The following is a 21102-nucleotide window of genomic DNA, read 5'->3' as shown; positions in this document are numbered from 1 at the left end:
TTATACTTATCACTTTATGAGCTCTTCATAAGGGTTTATGGTTTCTGTATCTTGAATGAAAAGGATTTTATGAATACACCTACAAATATGGATTTAAAAAAAAAATGCCATCCGTGGAGAATGATTATTTCATATAAATTTGGGTGAAGTCTAATCCTATCATTTTTAGCTCCATGAGGGCAAAGAGGAAGGCTAGAAAAAAAAATGGTTCAAACTTCTGAATTCCTTCCAATTGTGTTAAAAGCTAAGTGACAAATTTTGGGGTGAATTCTGCAATTCAGAGCAATGTAAAAATAGTCATCATATTTTGCATGACAATCTTTATTTTCTCCTTTGCTAGGTTAGATTTATGAACATCTTTCCATTGATTATCATCAAATACATCAAGTGTAGCCTCAATCCACAACTTAACTCTTAAACAGCTGGTAGTGCTGATAAAAAAGTCCAGTCCACAGCCATTTAAGCTTTGAGGAACTTGATCATTCTATCCCACCCACAAAGTGGTATTATTGTCATATATAACTTCTGAGCAACTTAAATTATGATACGTAAAAGTTACAATTAAATTTTAACTATCATTTCTTCCTGACCATGTACAAAAACCCCTTTCTCAGCAATTAAGTGGGAGAAGGCCATTTTAGTGATAAGGAAGACGGCAGGATATCAAAGCAGTGACTGAAGTGAATTAAAGCAGGATCATGATGGATTATGAGTGAAGAAAATGAAATCAAGTACCATTTATTATGGCAATGTAAAGCAAGCATAAAGCATAAAGTTAAGCAAACAGTTTAAAAACATTACCACTTACAGCTCTGGAAGAGCCTCAGATTAATATGAGCACAACACATAACAGAGAGACTCAGAATAACATTACTTACAAGACAATTATAGACACATGTATTTTTTAACAATTCTAAGACATTAAAAAAATACTATAGCTATAGTCTCCTTAAAGTTCAGAAAAACATTTCTTTTTTAAATAAATGAAAAAAATTACCTCATCTTTACATATCAGATAAACATGATATTTATAATGATGGAGTGAATGATACAAAGAATACAGCTGTATTTTCTCTGGATCAACAGCAAACTCCTATAAAAAGAAAAGAGTTTATAGTCATATTTATTTCATGGACTATTTGAACTGTGAATACTTTTACAAAAATACTAGACCAGAAGTCTTAATGGAAATCTTAAAAATAAATGACTAATATGGCTAGATATAGGCTTAAATATGGACAAGAGGCTTATTCAAAATAAGAATTTAAATTGTAGGGGCGCCTGGGTGGCTCAGTTGTTGAGTGTCTGTCTGCCTTCAGCTCAGGTCATGATCCCGGGGTCCTGGGATCGAGCCCCGCATTGGGCTCCCTGCTCCGCGGGAAGCCTGCTTCTCCCTCTCCCACTCCCCCTGCTTGTGTTCCTTTTCTTGCTTTGTCTCTCTCTGTCAAATAAATAAATAAAATCTTTTTTTAAAAAAAGAATTTAAATTGTATTTTAGAATCTTCACTTTTTTTCTGAATATAAACGCACAATATTTCAAAAAATTTAAACATAGAAAAATTTAAACAGTAAACATGTAAGATGACTTATAAAGTAAAAGAATCCTATAATCTCTTGCTTCAGAGATAAACAGGGTTAAAAGCGTGGTATATATTCTTCCATATTTTTCCATGTATAAGATGTATTAATGACACGAATTCTGTAATGGGAAGGAAATCCTACTACACATATTGTTCTGCAGCTTTATTTTTTTTAAAATTTTTTTTAAGAAGATTTTATTTATTTATTTGACAGAGAGAGACACAGCGAGAGAGGGAATACAAGCAGGGGGAGTGGGAGAGGGAGAAGCAAGCTTCCCGCAGAGCAGGGAGCCCGATGTGGGGCTCGATCCCAGGACCCTGGGATCCTGACCTGAGCCGAAGGCAGATGCTTAACGACTGAGCCACCCAGGCGCCCCTGCAACTTTATTTTTTATAACTTGTTTTTAACCTAACTAAAACTTGCCTCTTTCTATTTATTACATATAACCCCCTACTGCTATAAATTACATGAGGGCAGGGAATTTTGACCATTTTTCACAGTTCTATTCCTAGTGCTTAGAACTGTATTCACACAACAGGCACTCAAAAAATTTTAATGAAAGAATGAATGAGTCTTTTTAAAAATTACATAGTATTACATTATCTGGATGGCTCTTTATCCAGTTTCCCACTGGTGATGCATAACTGTATTGCTCTTATAATTAGGCAATGAGCAAAAGCATACATTTTTATGCATTTGTGAATGTGTTTCCACAAAATATATTTTTGACGTGAAATTGATGTTGCTAAACTGATTTCTAAAAAGGCAATAATTTAGACTATGTTTGAAAATGAGTGAATCCCAATTTCAATAATTTTGCAGATATGGAATATTGAATCTTATGGAACATGTGCATACTTACCTATATGCATTTGTATCTAATGACAAAAAAATATACAGAAAATATAAATACAGGTATCAGGTAATTCCTTGCCTATTCATCTATTTTAAAAATCTGCAAGCACTGGGTGCTTGGGTGTCTCAGTCAGTTAAGCATCTGCTTTTAGCTCAGGTCATGACCCCAGGGTCCTGGGATGGAGCCCTGCATCCAGCTTGCTGCTCAGCAGAGTCTGCTTTTCCCTCTGCCCCTCCTCCCACTCGTTCTTTCAGTCTCTCTCTCAAATAAAATAAATAAAATCTTAAAAAAAAAAAAACAAAACTGCAAGCACTAACTATATGCAGATACTGTGCTGGACAATGCAGAAAAACAAAATAAGACCGAGTATCTGTTCTTTGAGCTGGAGCTGCTCATTCCTACCTGAAAAGACTTCAGAGTTAATAACAATACAGTAAAGTATTTGCTTGTTTCAATATTTTAAAGAGGAATAATATTAACTGGAAAAGGCATAATTATATCAAACCATATATACTTACTTGTGCAGATTTGGTGGTTGTTTTAGAAGTCCTTAGAGTTTTCTTATTATAAGTTTTGCCATTCATTTTGATTTTAGAAATAGGAGAACCCCCACTTTTTGCTTTAGAGTCTCGAGTAATTATTGTTAGTTCGGGAAAGCTTTCCAAAGCATTCTTTAAAATAAAGCAAAAATAACTGACATCAGAAGAAAACTAATCCAAACTACTTCCAGCTATTTGAAAAATACAGAAATATATACATACATTTATATATAATACACACATGTATATAGATGGGGTATGGTAAATATATACAATATAGAAATACACGTGGGTATTAAACAGAGCCACAAATTCTTTGTAGCTCCTCCATCACCATGTGGAACCTACTTCCTCATCCCTTGAATCTGGGTGAACCTTACCTTATGACCTGCTTTATGCCAATAGCACATGGCACTGTAGGGACTCCTTAACAAGCCAGAGAGTTCTAGAAATGCCTCTCTGTGGCTTCAAAGTAGGAGAAAGAGGGACACAGGTTTCTTCAAAGCTCTACCAATTCAACCACTGTCAACACCTGACTCTTGGCCAAGCCCTGCTATAAAGAACGCGTCTGATCCCAGATGAATGGGATCTCTCCCTGATGAGAAGAGTGAAAACAAGTAGCATTGTAATACTTCTCTGGCTTCACCACGTCTCTGCTTCTTTTGACCTCAGTTGTATGAAGAGTCTAAAACAGACCTTGATGCATTTTCTGGCCACATGACACAGCAGTTACTCACTGATAACTTAGTGGCCATGTGGCCAAACCAATTCTAGGCCACTCATTAAAAGTCACTGGCATATTTTGCCCTTAACTACTTGGCAAATCATCTGGACATGAAAAACTACAAATAATAACTGAATGATATTTGTAGCTAAATTTAACTAGTTTAAGTACTGTTTTAAGGGGCACCCGGCTGGCTCAGTTGGCCATAGAGTTTACTTAAAAAAAAAAAAAAAAGTTGTTTTAAAAGATTAAACTGAGTTCACACAATCATTTATTATTTTGACACTAAAAGGGTTCAAGTGCTCCCATTATATTTATTATTCAGAAGGAAGTTCCCATTTGATAAGCTACACTGTTTTATAAACAGTTACAACCTTTAAGGCCAACTCTCTTCCAGACTCTTGAGTTCCCAAGCACCTTTCATGATAAGACGCTAAAGATGATTGGAAGCACATGGATTTCAGAGGAAAACAGAACATGATTAACTTCAAAAGGCTTTAGGATTCCCAAAATGACTGAGATCATCATGTTAATGGTGTTAATTATTTCTAATGAATAGAAAATCTTTTAATCTTTTATAATTTACTATTTGTAGTATTTTACTATTTTAAAATCATATTGTAATACTGTGCATATATTTTGGCTTTGAAATGCAAGTTGCTATAAATGAAAATAATAAAAATAACTAATTTTAAAATTAGAAATTCTGTGGTTTTTTTCTTTGAAAATAAGAATATGAAAACTAATTTTTCAGTTGTTCATCATAAACTACTGCATAAGCCTTAAATACCTACTGAATCTACTAAATTCCAAGTGGTGATACAAGTTATTAGAGAACTGGTTTAACATTTCTAAATGGCTAGCCAATGGGTGGCCTGGCTGGCTTAGTCAGTGGAGCATGTGACTCTTGATCTTGGGGGTATAAATCTGAGCCCCACTTTGGGTGTAGAGATTACTTAAAAAAATAAAATCTTTAAAAATAAAATGGGTAGCCCAAACTGGTCATTTTAAGGATTTAGTAAATTTTTAGAAAACACACATATAACAGCATTCTCTTCTCTGCAGAAAATATGGCATTTTCCAAATTTCATTTGATGACAGCAGTTAAGCAGAAAATACTGGACTAGGAGTCGGTAGACCAGATTCTTAGTACTGGGTTTCATACTACCCTTTGACTTTTTTTTCTTTGCAAGTGCATGTCAGTGAAGAATATAGGACTATTAGTAGTTTGGTGTCATTTAACTTTGATTTTTTTTTTTTAAAGAAAACTCTGCACCCAATGCAGGGCTCAAACTTACAACCCCCAGATCAAGAGTCACGTGCTCTGTTGACTGAGCCAGCCAGGCACCTCTGGTGAGATTTAATTCTGAACTCAGTCTCAGAGCTTTAATTTTCACCTAGCTAAAATGAAGTCAACTTTCACTTTTATGTGGAGTTCAGATAAAACAGGGATGTGAAAAAGCTATACAAATTACCCAAATGAGTTGAAAACTTATATCCACACAAAAACCTGCACACAGATGTTTACATAGTAGCTTTATTGATAATTGCCAAGGTAAGGAAGCAACCAGGATGTCCTTCAGTACATGGATAGATAAATTGTGGTATATTCAGACAATGGAACATTATTCACTGGTAAAAAGAAATGAGCTGTCAAGCCATAAAAAGACACGTTAGAAAAAAATTCTTTTTTTTTTAAACAAGTGATTTTTTAGATCTTTATTTTTTATTTTTAAAAAGCAAGCTCTATGCCCAACATGGGGCTTGAACTCACAACCCTGATACCAAGAGTCATATGCTCTACTGATTGAGTCAGCCAGGTGCCCCAGAACCTTAAATTCTTATTAGTATTTGAAAGAAGCTAATCTGAAAAGGTTACATATGATACGGTTTTCAACTATAGGACGTTCTGGAAAAGGTAAAACTATAGAGACAGTAAAAAGATCAGTGGTTGCCAGAGGTTAGGTGGGGAAGGAGGGAAGGATAAATAGAGCACAGAGTATTTTCAGGGCAATGAAACTATTCTGTATGACACCTTAATAGTAGGTAACATGTCATTATACTTTTCTTCCTCAAAGCAACAGAATGTACACCACCATGAGTGAGCCATGCAAACTATGGACTTCAGGTTAGAAGGATGAGTCAATGTAGGTTCAACAATTATGACAAATGTACCACTCTGGTGGGACATGCTGATAATGGGGGAAGTTGTTCATGTGTGGTAGATGGGAACTCTCTGTACTTTCTGCTCAATTTTGCTGTAAACCTAAAACTGCTATAAAAATAAAGTCTCTTGATAAAAATAAAAAGCTATACAAATGCATAAAAAAACTTCTCCCAAGGTAGGTATGATCAAATGATTCTAAATGTTGTATGTTACAATTTCAGTAAGAAAAGCTGGAAATTTCTGACTACGAAGTAGCTTCTATGATAAATTTTGTGTGTTTAGATTAGCTTTTTGTTGTTCTATATTTCTGATAATACCAAAACCAACTTAGAGTTCCAAGCTATATTAACAGATACAGCTATATATATCTGCCATTATGTTAGGATCAGTTTTTCCTCAGATACTGAGTAAATCAGGTATGTAAGGGAATTTTTGAACTATGCTAAGAAAAGGCCAATTCTAATTACAGATGAAATATGAAAATTTTGAAAAGGTTTAAAAGAAAAATGACTGCAATTTGGTAGTTTAAAGGAAGTACTTTTGAAAACATCTGGAAATTATGTAGAAGGAATTCCAGATGCATATAAAAGCCTAAAAAATGAATTTAAGCAGTGAAAAGCAAATGATTAACACTAAGAATGGGCTTAATAAAATAAAAAGACAAGCTGAACAGACTCATAATGAATAAAAATCAAATTTTCATTGGGTGAAAAATTGTATAAAACTGAGAATGACTTTCATAAATTTCCTGCCTATTATACTTAAGACTATGATTGCCAGTGAGTTTGCTAATAAATCATCTGAAGGAAATACCTTGAATGACTGATCCAAATGAAGATTCAAAAGAAGTCTCTTTCGGTTATCATTCAGCATGCTATCTATTTTTTTCATATGAGGCAAAAGTAGCTCATCTAAAACAAGATAAAAATTTATTTTAACAGGATAAACTATCAACACAAAACCTTGTAAAAAATCCAACTTTTCCTCAAAGTTAAAACATTAAATTCATGGGTATATAAAAATATTACTTTTAAAATACTGGACATGTAGCTTTCTGAACAAAAGCTAACTTGAAAAATAGGTCTGCAATAGCCAAGTGAGAAAAAAGCAGCATAGAGGATGACAGGATCAGAAGTCCTGGGTTTTAACCTTGTCTCTGCCACTAGAACTGACTGATGACAGCTAAGTGACCAGTAAGCAAATTGCCTAATTTCTCTAGACCTCATTTATCATCCAAACAATAATCGTATTACAAAATATAGATTTACCTGACATTATAAAATTCTGTAAAATACCAAATACGAATTTTTTTTTTTAGATTTTATTTATTTGACAGAGAGAGAGAGAGAGAGAAAATGAGTGCACAAGCAGGGGGAACAGCAGAGGGAGATGGAGAAGCAGACTCCCTGCTGAGCAGGGAGCCTGATGAGGGGCTTGATCCCAGGACCCTGGGATCATGACCTGAGACAAAGGAAGACACTTAACTGACTGAGCCACCCAGGCGCCCTCCCAAGTATGATATTCTTAATTTAACTGTAGTTTGGGCCAAAGAAAAAGTAAGGGAAGAAAAAATGATCAAAATCCAGTTTCAAAAACACAAGAGCCAAAGAGTTATTTCAGAAAAGGGGAGAGTAAAAGTAAATAAAGATTCCTAACTAAAACTTTTCACTTTCTTTTTCTAAAGAATGTTTAGAAAAACTTTAAGCTCCTTTAAGAAAAGCACTTTCAGGGCGCCTGGGTGGCTCAGTCGTTAAGTGTCTGCCTTTGGCTCAGGTCATGATCCCAGGGTCCTGGGATCGAGCCCCGCATCAGGCTCTCTGCTCTGCGGGAAGCCTGCTTCTCCCTCTCCACTCCCCTTGCTTGTGTTCCCTCTCGCTGTGTCTCTCTCTGTCAAATAAATAAATAAAATCTTTAAAAAAAAAAGAAAAAAAAAAGAAAAGCACTTTCATCAGACTATTAATTACTTTTGGTGCTGTATTAAATATTTTAGGTTACTAGATTATTTCTTAATTTATCAGCATAATAATGTATTTCATAACACTAATCACCTTTAATAACCTTTCTGAAAATGTATACATAATCCTCAGAATCTGGCTACTAATTTCGTAGCTGGATAAAATGATTCTTTATATTTGGAATACAAACATAAGAACAGTGACCAGCAAAAGAACACTTCTTCTAATTGAAGAAAAAGTCCTTTGTGAGGAATGCGTTCCAAGGTCACTATACCACACCTTGATAGTTTTCTTTTACCTTTCTAGCAGTGATTAAATCATTTCAAAAACTGTAAGAATTTACATTTCACAAAACAAAGTTTTAAACATTTGTGGATTATTTTTAAAATAGAACAATTAATGTCCTTCTCCCTTATAGCAAATGGAGAAAAATCATAAAACAATGATAAGCAATAGAAAAAAAATCAATTAAAATACAACTACCCAGGAATGACCAGTACTAAGAGATGTGTATTCTATGATGCAAAGAGTTTTGATTGAGTGAAAAAAACATTTAATGGCAAAAATGCCAACCTGGGGAATTAACTATTGGGTTTTAATTGTGGTTATTCTACCATTAGCTTGTTCTATAACTCTATGAAATACATTTAATCTCTTTGAACCTTAGTCTACAAAATAAGTGTTTTAGACTAGGTAATCTGTAACGTCTCTTCCAGCTCTACATGATTCTAAACTGACTGATGTACAGATTACTGCCTCTGATTTTATGGTCAAAAAAATGATGGACCAGAAATTAGACCTTGGATTTTAATCCTTTCTTGGCTACCTGGAAATTGTGGGCTTTTTCTTTTTTTTTTTAAATTGTGGGCTCTTAAGCAAGTCACTTAACTTCTATGAGCCTCACTGTCTTCATCTACAAAATGGCTGTCTGAATTGTTTTGGGATTAAAACAGAACAATGTGTATCAAAGTATGTGGAAATAAAATATGTATTATAAAGCACTGCTGTTGAAGTATATTGTTAGTGATTTTTCTTTGTTACTATCTTTTGATCATACATGCATACAATTCATTTTGATAGAAGGGTAATGGAAACTGGCTCATTAATCCTTTTGTTCCTTTTTTTTAGTTGTCCTTGGAGAATGCCATAGTAGCTGAGGGGTAAATATTAGTGAGCAACATTAAATAAATGAATCACCAGTTTATTTCAGATATTAATTTCATCTCTTTTACTATAAGAAAAAGTTATTAAAGGAAGAGTATAAAGGACTAATATTAATGAATATTACACAATGCATGCATTGTTTTACTATTAATTGATTAGAAAATAATTATTCTGTGATGTATCTTTTACTAGACACAAATATATGATTTTAATCTTTATACCACTATTATCCAGTTCATCTTTCCAATTATCAGAAAGTAGAATATATTGACATCTGGACCTTGCATGTAATACAGACACTTAGTGAAGACTTGTGGATAGTTATATAATTTTTCCATGTGTAGAAATCAATAAAAATACATTCAGTATAAAGTTGTTCAAGTATTGACAATTCATGAATTATAGGATTACTTTATAGAATGAATATCATGGATTTGTGAACTGACAATGTACAGATATCTATTACAAAATCCATATATTAAACACGTAACTAACAGACAAGAATAAAGAAGATCCGTGAAGTACTACCAAGAAAGTACTACTTAGCAGACTGTACCATTGCTCTTCTCTAAGGCTTGCATTGTGTCAGGGTCCAAAGCAATGCTAACAAGCAATTCCATGTAGCTCTTGAAGGTTTCCTTCATCGCTCTTGTGTTCAAAAAACGAGTGACAAAGGGAGCTGGAGGATCAAATTCTGGGAGAGTAAAAAGATGAAATATTAAATATCCTTCCTGATAACTTTAAAAACACTTTTATTTATAACAAGAACCTAGAAGCAGAAAAAAGGTTGTAGGTAAAATTTCTTCAAATTCAAGTTTTGCCCATTTGGCTTTTAAAAACACCCTGGGTTAGAGATTCTCAAAGCTGGTTTGTACATCACAATCACTAGAAAGCTTTTAAAACAAAACAAAACAAAGAACCCAGATTGCTGGACTTACTAAAACAGAATCTTTTGGTGGGGGTAGGTGGGTAGGAGGTGGTAGCAGTAGTAATGAAGCTTAAATATTATACTTCTAAAGGTTCCCAGGTGACTCTGAAGCCCAATTCCAGCCCAGCATTTGTAAACGTCAGCCCCATAGGAAACTGTTTCTTTTCCCCTGGCCCCACCACAGCCATCTGCCATCAGCTTGTGCTACTCCAGAACTCACGGTTTCCCTAGATAAAAGAAATCATAAGACATCTAACGTGTAAGTTAATATACAGTTATCTCTTCTTTTTTACTTCTACACTTAAATTATGTAAAAGTCTGGTTTAGAGCCAAGGCTTATACGAAATTTTTTTAAAAATATATTTTATTTATTTATTTGACAGAGAGAGAGACAGCAAGAGAGGGAACACAAGCAGAGGGAGTGGGAGAGGGAGAAGCAGGCTTCCCGCCGGGCAGGGAGCCCGACGCGGAGCTCGATCCCAGGACCCTGGGATCATGACCTGAGCTGAAGGCAGACACTTACTGACTGAGCCACCCAGGTGTCCCGAAATTAAAAAAAATATATAAAATAGCCCATGCAGAGAGAAAATTTCACTGAAACTCAATGGAAAAAACTGCAAGATTAGAACTGTCTCAATTTTTACTTTTTTCATTCAAATACGTAACTTGTAAAAAAAAAAAAGAACCACAGGTCCAAAATGGTGTCACCTTAAGTTAAGGCCCCAAGTCAGTACACCACCAAGACTTAACACCTAACTGTAGTTTCAAGCCCCCAGAAATGTAACCATTAACCAGTCAGCACTAGCAAATTTACTGGTCAGTACTAGGAAATTTACTGTTAGACCCCTTTCATTTCACCTTAGGAGGGCGATCTTGCCTAAAACAATGGATTCTTTGCTAATTTAATTTTTTCCACTCTCTACCTTTAAAAACCCTTCCTTTTCTGTAGCCTTTTTGAGGTCCCTCTCCTTGCTAGATGGGATGCTGCCTGATCCATGAATTGAATAATAAAGCCAATTAATCTTTAAAATTTACTCGGTTGCATTTGTTGTTATTAACAAACTATTACCATAGCCTGTAATAGCAGTTCTTAAAGTATGGTCCCAGGACCTTTTGGGGTTTCCCCCCAAGATCCTTTTTCTGATGTTAAAATTGTTTTCATAAAAGTGTAAAATGTTATATATCTTTTTCACTCTGTTCACATTTATAAAAATGATGGGTAGAACTACTGGTGCCTTAGTTATTAGCATGAATTGAGGCAGTGACACCAAATTGTACTAGTAGCCATATACTTTGCCATCTCACTGCCATGCATTTTAAGGGTGGGGGGGGAGCCAGTTTCACTTAAAAATAGTCCTGGGGGCGCCTGGCTGGCTCATTTGATGGAGCATGCAACTCTTGAGGTTGAGGTTGTGTGCTTGACCCCCATGTTGGGTAGAGATTATTTAAAAGAAATTAAAAAATTAAAAAAAAAGAATAGTCCTTGGTGAAGCAGTAAAAATTATTTGTATTAAGTCCTTACTATTGAGTAAATGTCTTAACATTCTGTCTGATGAAATGAGAGGTACACAAGCACTTCTGTCATGAAGTATGATGGTTATCTCTCGGAAGAACATCTATGCAATTGTTTGAGTTACAAGATGAACTAGCCACTTTTCTCCCCATGGGACACCATTTTCATTTAAAAGGATGACTGACACACACATTATGCCTATTCAGACTTGGGTATTTGGCAGACTTGGTATTCTTAAAAATTAATGAAGTGAACCTGCCATTCAACGAAAACAATTGACAGCATTTGCTGCCAATGATAAAATTTGAGGTTTCAAATGAAAATTAGAATTTTGGACAATGTGTATCTACCACTAGGAGCTTGACAACATCCCACTATTTAAGGAGTTCACTGATGAGATCAGTGGTAGTATTAATAAGTGTTATTTTTTGATACTGTAAAAATGTATGACCTAATGTAAGAGCTAAAATCATGAAACTCTTAGAAGAAAATATAGGGGTAAATCTTCATGACCTTGTATTTGGCAATGGATTCTAAATATGACACCAAAAGTCTAAGCAATAGAAGAAAAAAACATAAATTTGGCTTCATTAGAATTTCAAATTTTTGTGCATCAATGGACATTATCAAAAGTGAAATGTCAACCTACAGAATAGGATAAAATATTTTCAAATCATGTATCTGATAAGGGTTTAATATCTAGTTTATATAAAGAACTCCCACAACTCAAGAACAAAAGGAGAAATGACCCAATTAAAAAATGTGCAAAAGATCTGAATAGACATTTCTCCAAAGAAGATAAGGAAATGGCCAGTAAGCACTTGAAAAGATGCTCAACATCATTAGTTGTTAGGGAAATACAAATCAAAACTTCAATGAGATACCACTTTACACCTACTAGGATGGCTACAATAAACAACAACACACCAAAACCAAAATATAACAAGTATTGGTGAGGATATGAAGAAACTGGAATCCCATGCATTGCTGGTGGGAATGTAAAATGGTGCAACCACTGTGGAAAATAGTTTGGTGGTTCCTCAAAAAGCTAAACACATAATTATCATATGACTCAGAAATTCTACTCCTAGATGTATTGAAAAAAAGATACAAACAGATATTTGTATGCCAATGTTCACTGCAGCATTATTTACAATAGTCAAAAGGTGGAAACAACTGTGTCCATCAATAGATGAAAAGATAAACAAAATGAACATACAATGGATAAACTTATAATGGAACAGTATTCAGCCATAAAAAGCAATAATTGTGAAAACATGCTGTAACATGGATGAACCTTGAAAACATGTTAAGTGAAATAAGACAGGCATATTTATATTAGATATTTAGAATAGGCAAATTCATAGAAACAGAAAGTAGACTAAAGATTACTAGCAACTGGGGGAAAGGGAATGAGGAGTTACTGCTTAATGGTTACAAAGTTTCTTTTTGGTGTGATGAAAATGTCCTGGAAATAGACAGTTGTGATAGTTGCACAACAGTGTGAATATAATTAATGCTACTGAACTGTACACTTAAAAATGGCTGTAACAGCAAATTTTGTTATATTTTACCACAATTTTTAAAATGTGGAAAAAAGTGAAACAGAATATATACATTAATGAGCTAACATATTTTCACATGACCAATGGATAATGTTACAAAATCATTCATGGATTAAAGATACATTCGGGTGTAAGACAAACCAATAGATTTTTAACGTAACAAGCATGAAACGTCGAAGAAACTACTACTTGTTAAGTTTATAAAACAAAAAACTTCTGAGTATCAAATAAAAATATTCATACTTGTCTGAAAATTAATTAAAATATTCCTCCCTTTCCCAACTACAAATCTACACAAAGCTGGGTTTTCCTTTTTCTTGCTTTTTTTTTTTAAAGACTTTATATTTATTTATTTATTTGAGAGAGAGAGTGTGAGAGCACGAGCAGGGGAAGAGGCAGAGAGAGAGGAAGAAGCAGACTCCCCGGTGAGCAGGGAGTCTGATGCAGGGCTCAATCCCAGGAACCCAGGATCATGACCTGAGCCCAAGCAGATGTTTTTTTTTTTTTTTAAAGATTTTATTTATTTATTTGACAGAGAGAGACACAGCGAGAGAGGGAACACAAGCAGGGGGAGTGGGAGAGGGAGAAGCAGGCCTCCCGCTGAGCAGGGAGCCCGATGCGGAACTCGATCCCAGGACCCTGAGATCATGACCCGAGCCGAAGGCAGACGCTCAATGACTGAGCTACCCAGGTGCCCCCAAGCAGATGCTTAACTGAGCTACCCAGGAGCCCCAAGGCTGGGTTTTCTTTATATACTTTAGCCGAAATAATAAATGTAGAAGCAAATATGAAAATGCTACTCTTCTAAAACTACTGTGTAGGAAAATACAGTTGTTAAAAAAATATTAATATGCAATGGGTTTATTTTATTTATTTATTTTTAAAGATTTTATTTATTTGACAGATAGAGCACAAGTAGGCAGAGTGGCAGGCAGAGGGAGAGGGAGAAGCAGGCTCTCGGCTGAGCAGGGAGCCAGATGTGGGGCTCGATCCCAGGACCCCAGGATCATGACCTGAGCCGAAGGCTGACGCTTAACCAACTGAGCCACCCAGGCGCCCCTGTAATGGGTTTATTTTAAATAAATATTTAAAAAATTTATTTTAATTGATATTTGGTAAATATAAATACATAAAGCCCACAAAAACACAAGTGCTTTAGAATCTTCAATAAATCTGAAGATTATAAGGAAGTCGTGAAACAAATAATTTTGAAAACCACCAGCCTATAAATCTATGTTTATTATCAATATCTGCCTTTTTAAGCACTAAAAAGCTTACCTATTAGTGACACCTAGTGGCCACAACTTGAGTTACCAATAAAGAAAAATTTTATCTTGAATGTCCTTTGAGGAAGTGGTACAGCTGTGTGCACATTCAGGACCCAAAGCACTCTAAACAGTAAGCAGGAATGCTAACTGCAAAGACTACATATATTGCCTTCCACACATACTCAAAGCACTGAGTTTCTTTATAATTCTGATGTGCACATTTTCTAAGTAGCTTTTAAAAAACAACACAAAGTAGACTTCTGCACTGAAGAAGACTTTGTTACAATTCTATTTCTATTCAGATAAGCTTTAAGATGCGCTCCCAAGCAATGATACTTGTAATGTCAGAAGCCAAGCTGGCCATCAACCTCAACAGCACCCCCAATCCCAATTCATCATTCACGTTCAGCCTGAATTTCTTATGCGTCCCCCTCTTCCACCCCGACTGCCGCAACTTAGGTTCAGACTTTCAATTTATACCTGAACTATGACATCTTATAATTCAAATTCCAATTTCACCCTGTTTGCTCCCTACTTAAATCCCTCCAAGGACTCTCCTGGGCTTATAGGATCCCAGGCTTTTTAGCTTTAGCTTGGCACTTGCAGCCTTCCATCAACCTTTCATCTTTTTCTGCCTACCTCCAACTTTATGCTCCAGAAGAAGGATCACCAATTTTTTTCTGGAAAGGGCCAGGGGCAAATATTTGAGGCTTTAATGGTCATATGCTCTCTGTAGCAACGACTCAAATCTGCCACCATAGTAGAAAAGCAACTATCTGAAAATATGTAAATGAATTCATGTTCCAATTAAAACTTTTACAAGAATAGGCTGCCGGTCAGATTTGGCCCACTGGCCACAGTTTGCCAACCTCTGCCCTAGACTGAACTTCTTGATGTTTCTTGCATATATTACACACCAAACTTGATGACTAATGGAATGTGTGCTGGTGTATTCTTGTGTTTTACAACTATCTAAGGTTTTAGTTTCTAATAAAGTAAATACATCTATATCTACATCCAGCCTACAAAAATGCTCTTTGGTGTCTTCAACAGTTTTAAGAGTATAAAAAAGTGTTCTACAGTCAAAAAGTTTGATAACTGCTGATCTATTTCAATCTTTTCATTTTATAAAAGAGAAACTAAGGCACAGAGAGGTTACCTAGCTTAGTCAAGGGCAGCTGGTTGGCTAGGGGCAGATACCCAGCAGTATGCATGATATTATATAATTAATAAACATATTCCATATATACATAAGTACACATTATTATATATATATTACTATACTTTACTAACTACAGTTTCAGAGTTGCTGCTTCCTAGACTCATTTTACTCTTTTCTTCTGGCATAAATATGGACTCAGACGTTTAGAACAGGACTCTTAGTATAAATTATCTGATCTAATCCCCATCCTATCCAAAGAGGTGAGATAACTGGCATTAGTATGGTTAGAACTCAAAACAGTCTTCTTTCAGTTCACTGCTTTTTCTACTTTACAAGGTTGTATGTGTGGGCAAACTGTGCTTTCAATTAGTGTTCAGGGAATGTGAATTTGTGTTTGTATGTACATATATATGTAAGTATGTATGTATTTTTAAAATTTATTTTTATAAAAGCCTAGGCTGAACTTAATTAGGTAAATCCCCTGAAAAATAAAACAATTTTGAATTGTGAGCATTACTCCTTCTCTCTGTTCATGTAGATAATCTAAAGTTATCAAGGTATTCATTTCATGGAGGACTTACCCTCATCATCACTACTACTAGAATGGATCTCAGGAGAGGAGTCAGATTGGGATGATGAAAACTCTTCTTTCCATTTCTTCCGTTTCTTTGGTGGTGGCTCAGCCTTTACTTTCAGCTGTTTAACTTTGGGTTTCACGGAAGGGGCTTTTGTAGTTGTAGTTTTTGGTGTTGGAGGATCAGAAGTTTTACTGCTACTACTTGGCTTAGCCTGAACAGTTCTGCAATGTTACAGACAAACTTCATTAACACACTGAATTCTTGTCAAATTAAATGAATTAGACCAAAAATGAGTAACGCTAGTGAAGAAAAGTATATTACTTCACCAACACCTCCAAAATGAAGTCCAAGTTCTACATATCTCCAATGATGATTCCCCCCTCCAAATTCTCCTGAAATACACTCTTAACCACTGACATTCAATATTTAGTTATTAAAGGACTATTAATTCAATCTCTGTTTCTCTCTCTTCACTCCTTCTCTCCCTTTATGAACTCATTTTCCTGCAGATGAGGCTGTATAACCAGCGATCAAAGGCTTTGGGAAGTAATGCACGATACACCCTTGATAGCCACATCTAACTCTGACCATCTGAAACCTTCACAGGCTCTGGTGGAACCAGGTTTTGATGTGGAGACCCAACTATATCTGTCCTAGAGCCCCTCAGGATTTTGTGTTAGTTTTGGAGATTCGAGTGGATAAAATTTCATCATAAAAATAAGGTGTGCTGCTTTCAATAAGCTGGAATCTTAATCAAACTAGACCTTCCTAGCACTAGATTGAGAATATCTAGGGTCATATCCCCTTGTCCCATACAGATCACAGGAATGTGGCTAGGTCATTTGTCTTCCAGATTCATGTTCCAGATAACCCAGAATCACGATAATTAATATATGATGATAATTCTATTGTATACTTGCTTAGTAATGTATAGGTTTTACAATTTTTTTCTCAAAATTCATTTCAGTTAAAATTTGACACTTCATTATAATTTTCATTTTATGGATAAAAAAAGGGGCTTCAAAAATGTTGTGTTACTCTAGGTCACAGAAAGCTGGATTCAAATCTTTTGACTCACCCATTTTCCCCCCACTACATTAGGGTGACACCAAAAGGACTCTGGGAAAGAAAAGAGTACCCATCCTACCATAGATAGTCATGAACTTTATAGCCCCTATCTCATTACTTCAAAAGGAATCACTTATTACAGCGGGCACTGAATTTTCAGACTTGTATATAATGAAAAAACCAAACCAAACCAAACCAAACCAGGCTCTTTAATTGATGTAATTATTTATATAAAACACTGCCAGGGTGCCTGGCTGGCTTGATCAGAGGAATGTGCGACTCTTGATCTTGGGGTCGTGGGTTCAAGCCCCACACTGGGTATAGAAATTACTTAAAAAAAAAAAAAAAAACTTAAAAAATTACATTGCCAAAAATAAGTCTTCCAATAATTGCTATATAAATATATTACATACAAAAATAAATACCTGATAGTTTGTGAAGGCTTACTTCTTGGCTTTTTGGAACACACTCTGACATACTCCTTTTTGTTTGTGTTTTCAATGAACTTCACATATATCTTTTTGTATTTACTCTTTGCATCTCCAAAATACCCAAGGTACTAAGGAAAGAAACACTCTGAATTACATACTTATACATTCTGTACATATTTGTTGGCTTGACTATCCCATTGCCATCCTTTAAGTTTTTCAAATGCAGGTCTGGCCAGGCTACTTTTCACCCTCAATAAAAATGACCTCAGGCTTATTCTTAACTGCAAGCCTATACATAGAAGCAATCTCATTTGGCTAATTACCAGATGCTTACTTACTCAATGCTATTAAGTAACTACATAAGTACAAAAGAATCATTTCTATAAGTCTTCTGGTAAATCAGGATGTTTGACTGGCAGAAAAATTAATATAGCCTCTGAGTCCATATGAACTCTTCATAGACTAATAACAATTTAAAAAGAAGTTTACATATTAGTATAAAGTGATTTAATTTTTAAAAGCTGGTATTTACATACTGATTTTATTTTAAAATCAGACTATCAGAGTATCATATATCAAATTTTATGCTATTTTATATCAGAAATGTTCAATATAAATTACATTTAAATTTAAATCATTCTGTATTTTCCCCCAGGATCTCTATTTTGTCAAAAAAAAAAAAAACAGGAAGACTAATGGAAAGAAGCATTTTACTTACACTATTGGTAGCAGCAAATTCTCTTTGTCCATCTCGAATTTCAGGAACAAATTTCTGTAATAAAGCTTTTTGTACTTTCCAAATAGCTGGGGGTTCTTTTCCTGTTTTTAAAGCCTCCTGTAATATGTAGAATTAATTACATTTATAAAAACTAACAACAAATTCTAGATTTATAGACTCTTAGAGCTGAAAGGAAAATTAAAGACCTATCTAGCTAAACTTCTGTTTTTTACCTACCTAAACTTTTGCAACAATTCTTAAAAGCTGGCTATTCAGTCTCTGCTAAAATTCTTCCAGAAATATGCATAGTAGCCCATTACCCTTCTGTGTAACTATTGGAAAGTTTTCCTCTAATAATACTGTCATACATTATTGATGCAATTTTATAAGAGTATCTACGTATTAAAAAAGACCAGAAACATACATGCTAAAATATTAACAGTAGTTAATTGTGAATGGAAGGCATATAGATAATTTGAAGGTTATGTTCCTCATTATACTTTTTAATGCCATTCCTCTCTGCCCCAATTAAAAAATCAAAAGCAAGCAAACAAAACCCCAAAAAATAGGTTTTCTTAAACCTATTTTTTAAAAACAGCTAAAATTTTCCAGTACGAAATTTGACATTCTACATATGGTTCTACAATTTGCAATTATGAAAATAATTCTATGTTTACATCATATTCCTGTTATTTTCTTTAAACTGTTAAATTAAAAAATCATTTTCTCGGGGCACCTGGGTGGCTCAGTCGGTTAAGCGGCTGCCTTCGGCTCAGGTCATGATCCCAGAGTCCTGGGATCGAGTTCCGCATCGGGCTCCCTGCTCAGTAGGGAGCCTGCTTCTCCCTCTCCCTCTGCCTGCCTCTCTGCCTACTTGTGCTCTCTCTGTCAAATAAATAAATAAAAATCTTAAAAAAAAAAAAAAAATCATTTTCTCCAAACTCCTAATGATACAATGAGTTGGGAGCCTTGAAAAAATTAACATTTCAAAACAGCTCTAATTACTAGTACCTAAATGCAACATAGTGACTAGTCAGAAATACATAAAACTCAGATATAAGTCAAAATTATTTTAGACTGTTTTCTTTTTCAAAATATCTGACACCTGCTGGTTTGATTTTATTATTTAACAATTATAACTTAGAATTATCAAAATATAACTTTTTGCAATTCAAGCTAGATCATACTATTAAAGTCAGTATGAAGGCTTATTATAGGGCATGCCCACTAAACTATGACCTTTAAAACCTGTGAACATTCAAATCACCTTAAAAGTCTCTATGTCTTCTATCTTGACCACAAATTCATCACGCTCTCTGTATTGGCCTTCTCCTCCACTTTCTGTGTTTTCCTCATCTGTAAAACCTTCTATGGCAACAGTGTCCTGTCCTTTTGCAAACTGGTCTGAAGGAAGACCACCAAGTTCGCAGGGTTTTGGGGGTTCTGTAGAATTTATATTTTCCAGGATATTTACTGTAGATGAAGTAGAGGAGGGAGGTTCTTGCTTAACTGCACCCACAGTGGTAGAGGACGGAGTAGCAGTACCAGTAGTATTGGCAGTTGGGCTAGTAGTTGCCACCCGTAGGGCTTCTGAAACTAGATCAAGCAAATGCAAATCAGTAAGACAAATAAACATTTATTTGCTCTGAGTAAAATCTGAACAGTTTAAAAAGAAAGACTTGATTATTTTTACCATCAAATTGTTTGAAACAATGAATACTACAATAAGAAATTAAAGAATGGTTGTTAATTTCCAAGAATCAAAGTGATGGAATTACATCTGAATGACAATCAGACTGAGCCTCCATCAACCTACACTTACACCTAAGTCCATTAAGCAGCAACAAAGATATTTTAAGTAGAGACACAAAAGTGATGCAAGACAAGAAAGGGTCAGCTGACCAAAGCTGTGAAGAATTCCTAGAAGAAAAGCCGATTTGATGTGGGAAGGGAAAACAACACCCCCAAAATACTTTGAAAAAGCTTTAAGAGCTACAGAAATAAAAAGGATTATAAAATAATATAAAAAATTGTATGCTAACAAACAACTTAGATGAAATGGACAAATTCCTAGAAAGATGAAAACCACTGAAAAGGACTCAAGAAGAAAAAGAACATCTGAATAGACCAACAAGTACAGAGAATAAAAGAAATTAAAAAGTATCCCACAGGGCGCCTGGGTGGCTCAGTCGTCAAGCGTCTGCCTTGGGCTCAGGTCATGGTCCTGGGGTCCTGGGATAGAGCCCCACGTTGAGCCCCACATCGGGCTCCCTGCTCCACAGGAAGCCTGCTTCTCCCTCTCCCACTCCCCCTGCTTGTGTTCCCTCTCTTGCTGTGTCTCTTTCTGTCAAATCAATAAATAAAATCTTTAAAAAAAAAAAAAAAGTATCCCACAAAGATAAGCACAGGCCCAAATGAGTTCATGAGTAAGACTCCACCAACAGTTAAATAAGAATGAATACCAATCCATCATAAACTTGAAAAATAGGAAGAAGCACTCACTTTATAGGACTAATATTATTCCAATACCTAAACCAGACAAAAACATCATGAAAAACCGGAGGACCATTATCCCTCATGAATATAATCAAAAATATGAGCAAATCAACCAGCATATAAAAAGAACTATACATCATGACCAAGTGGGTTTTATCCTAGGAATGCATACCTAAACAGCAATCAATCACCATATTATGAGCAAAGGACAAAAACCAAAGGATCATCTCATTAGATGCAGAAAAAACATTTGGCAAAATTCAACATCATGAATTTAAACACTTGTGATAAAAACACTCAACAAGCTAAAAACAGAAGGGAACTTCTTTACCCTGATAAAGGGCATCTACAAAAAAACCTGACATCATACTTAATGGTAAAAAAACTAG

At 35.1% G+C, this 21102-nt stretch overlaps 1 protein-coding gene across 2 annotated transcripts in view; it reads right to left on the bottom strand.

Annotated features, from left to right (window-relative positions):
- The window catches only part of QSER1 (glutamine and serine rich 1), a 78470-nt gene that overhangs the window by 3909 nt on the left and 53459 nt on the right, over positions 1-21102 (bottom strand). For both annotated transcript variants that reach the window (XM_032413880.1, XM_032413879.1), the window contains exons 5-12: positions 19485-19813; positions 18218-18334; positions 17494-17627; positions 16004-16221; positions 9543-9680; positions 6681-6778; positions 2956-3108; positions 998-1093 (exon numbers count right to left, since the gene is read on the bottom strand). In XM_032413880.1, the coding sequence (XP_032269771.1) occupies positions 998-1093; positions 2956-3108; positions 6681-6778; positions 9543-9680; positions 16004-16221; positions 17494-17627; positions 18218-18334; positions 19485-19813 (1283 nt within the window). The remainder of the gene's footprint in view (positions 1-997; positions 1094-2955; positions 3109-6680; positions 6779-9542; positions 9681-16003; positions 16222-17493; positions 17628-18217; positions 18335-19484; positions 19814-21102) is intronic.

This window comes from Phoca vitulina, unplaced genomic scaffold (genome assembly GCF_004348235.1).
Source record: "Phoca vitulina isolate PV1807 unplaced genomic scaffold, GSC_HSeal_1.0 scaffold16, whole genome shotgun sequence".
NCBI lineage: Eukaryota > Metazoa > Chordata > Mammalia > Carnivora > Phocidae > Phoca > Phoca vitulina.
Note: the sequence above shows the minus strand (reverse complement) of the source record. Positions and strands in the feature narration are given on the sequence as shown.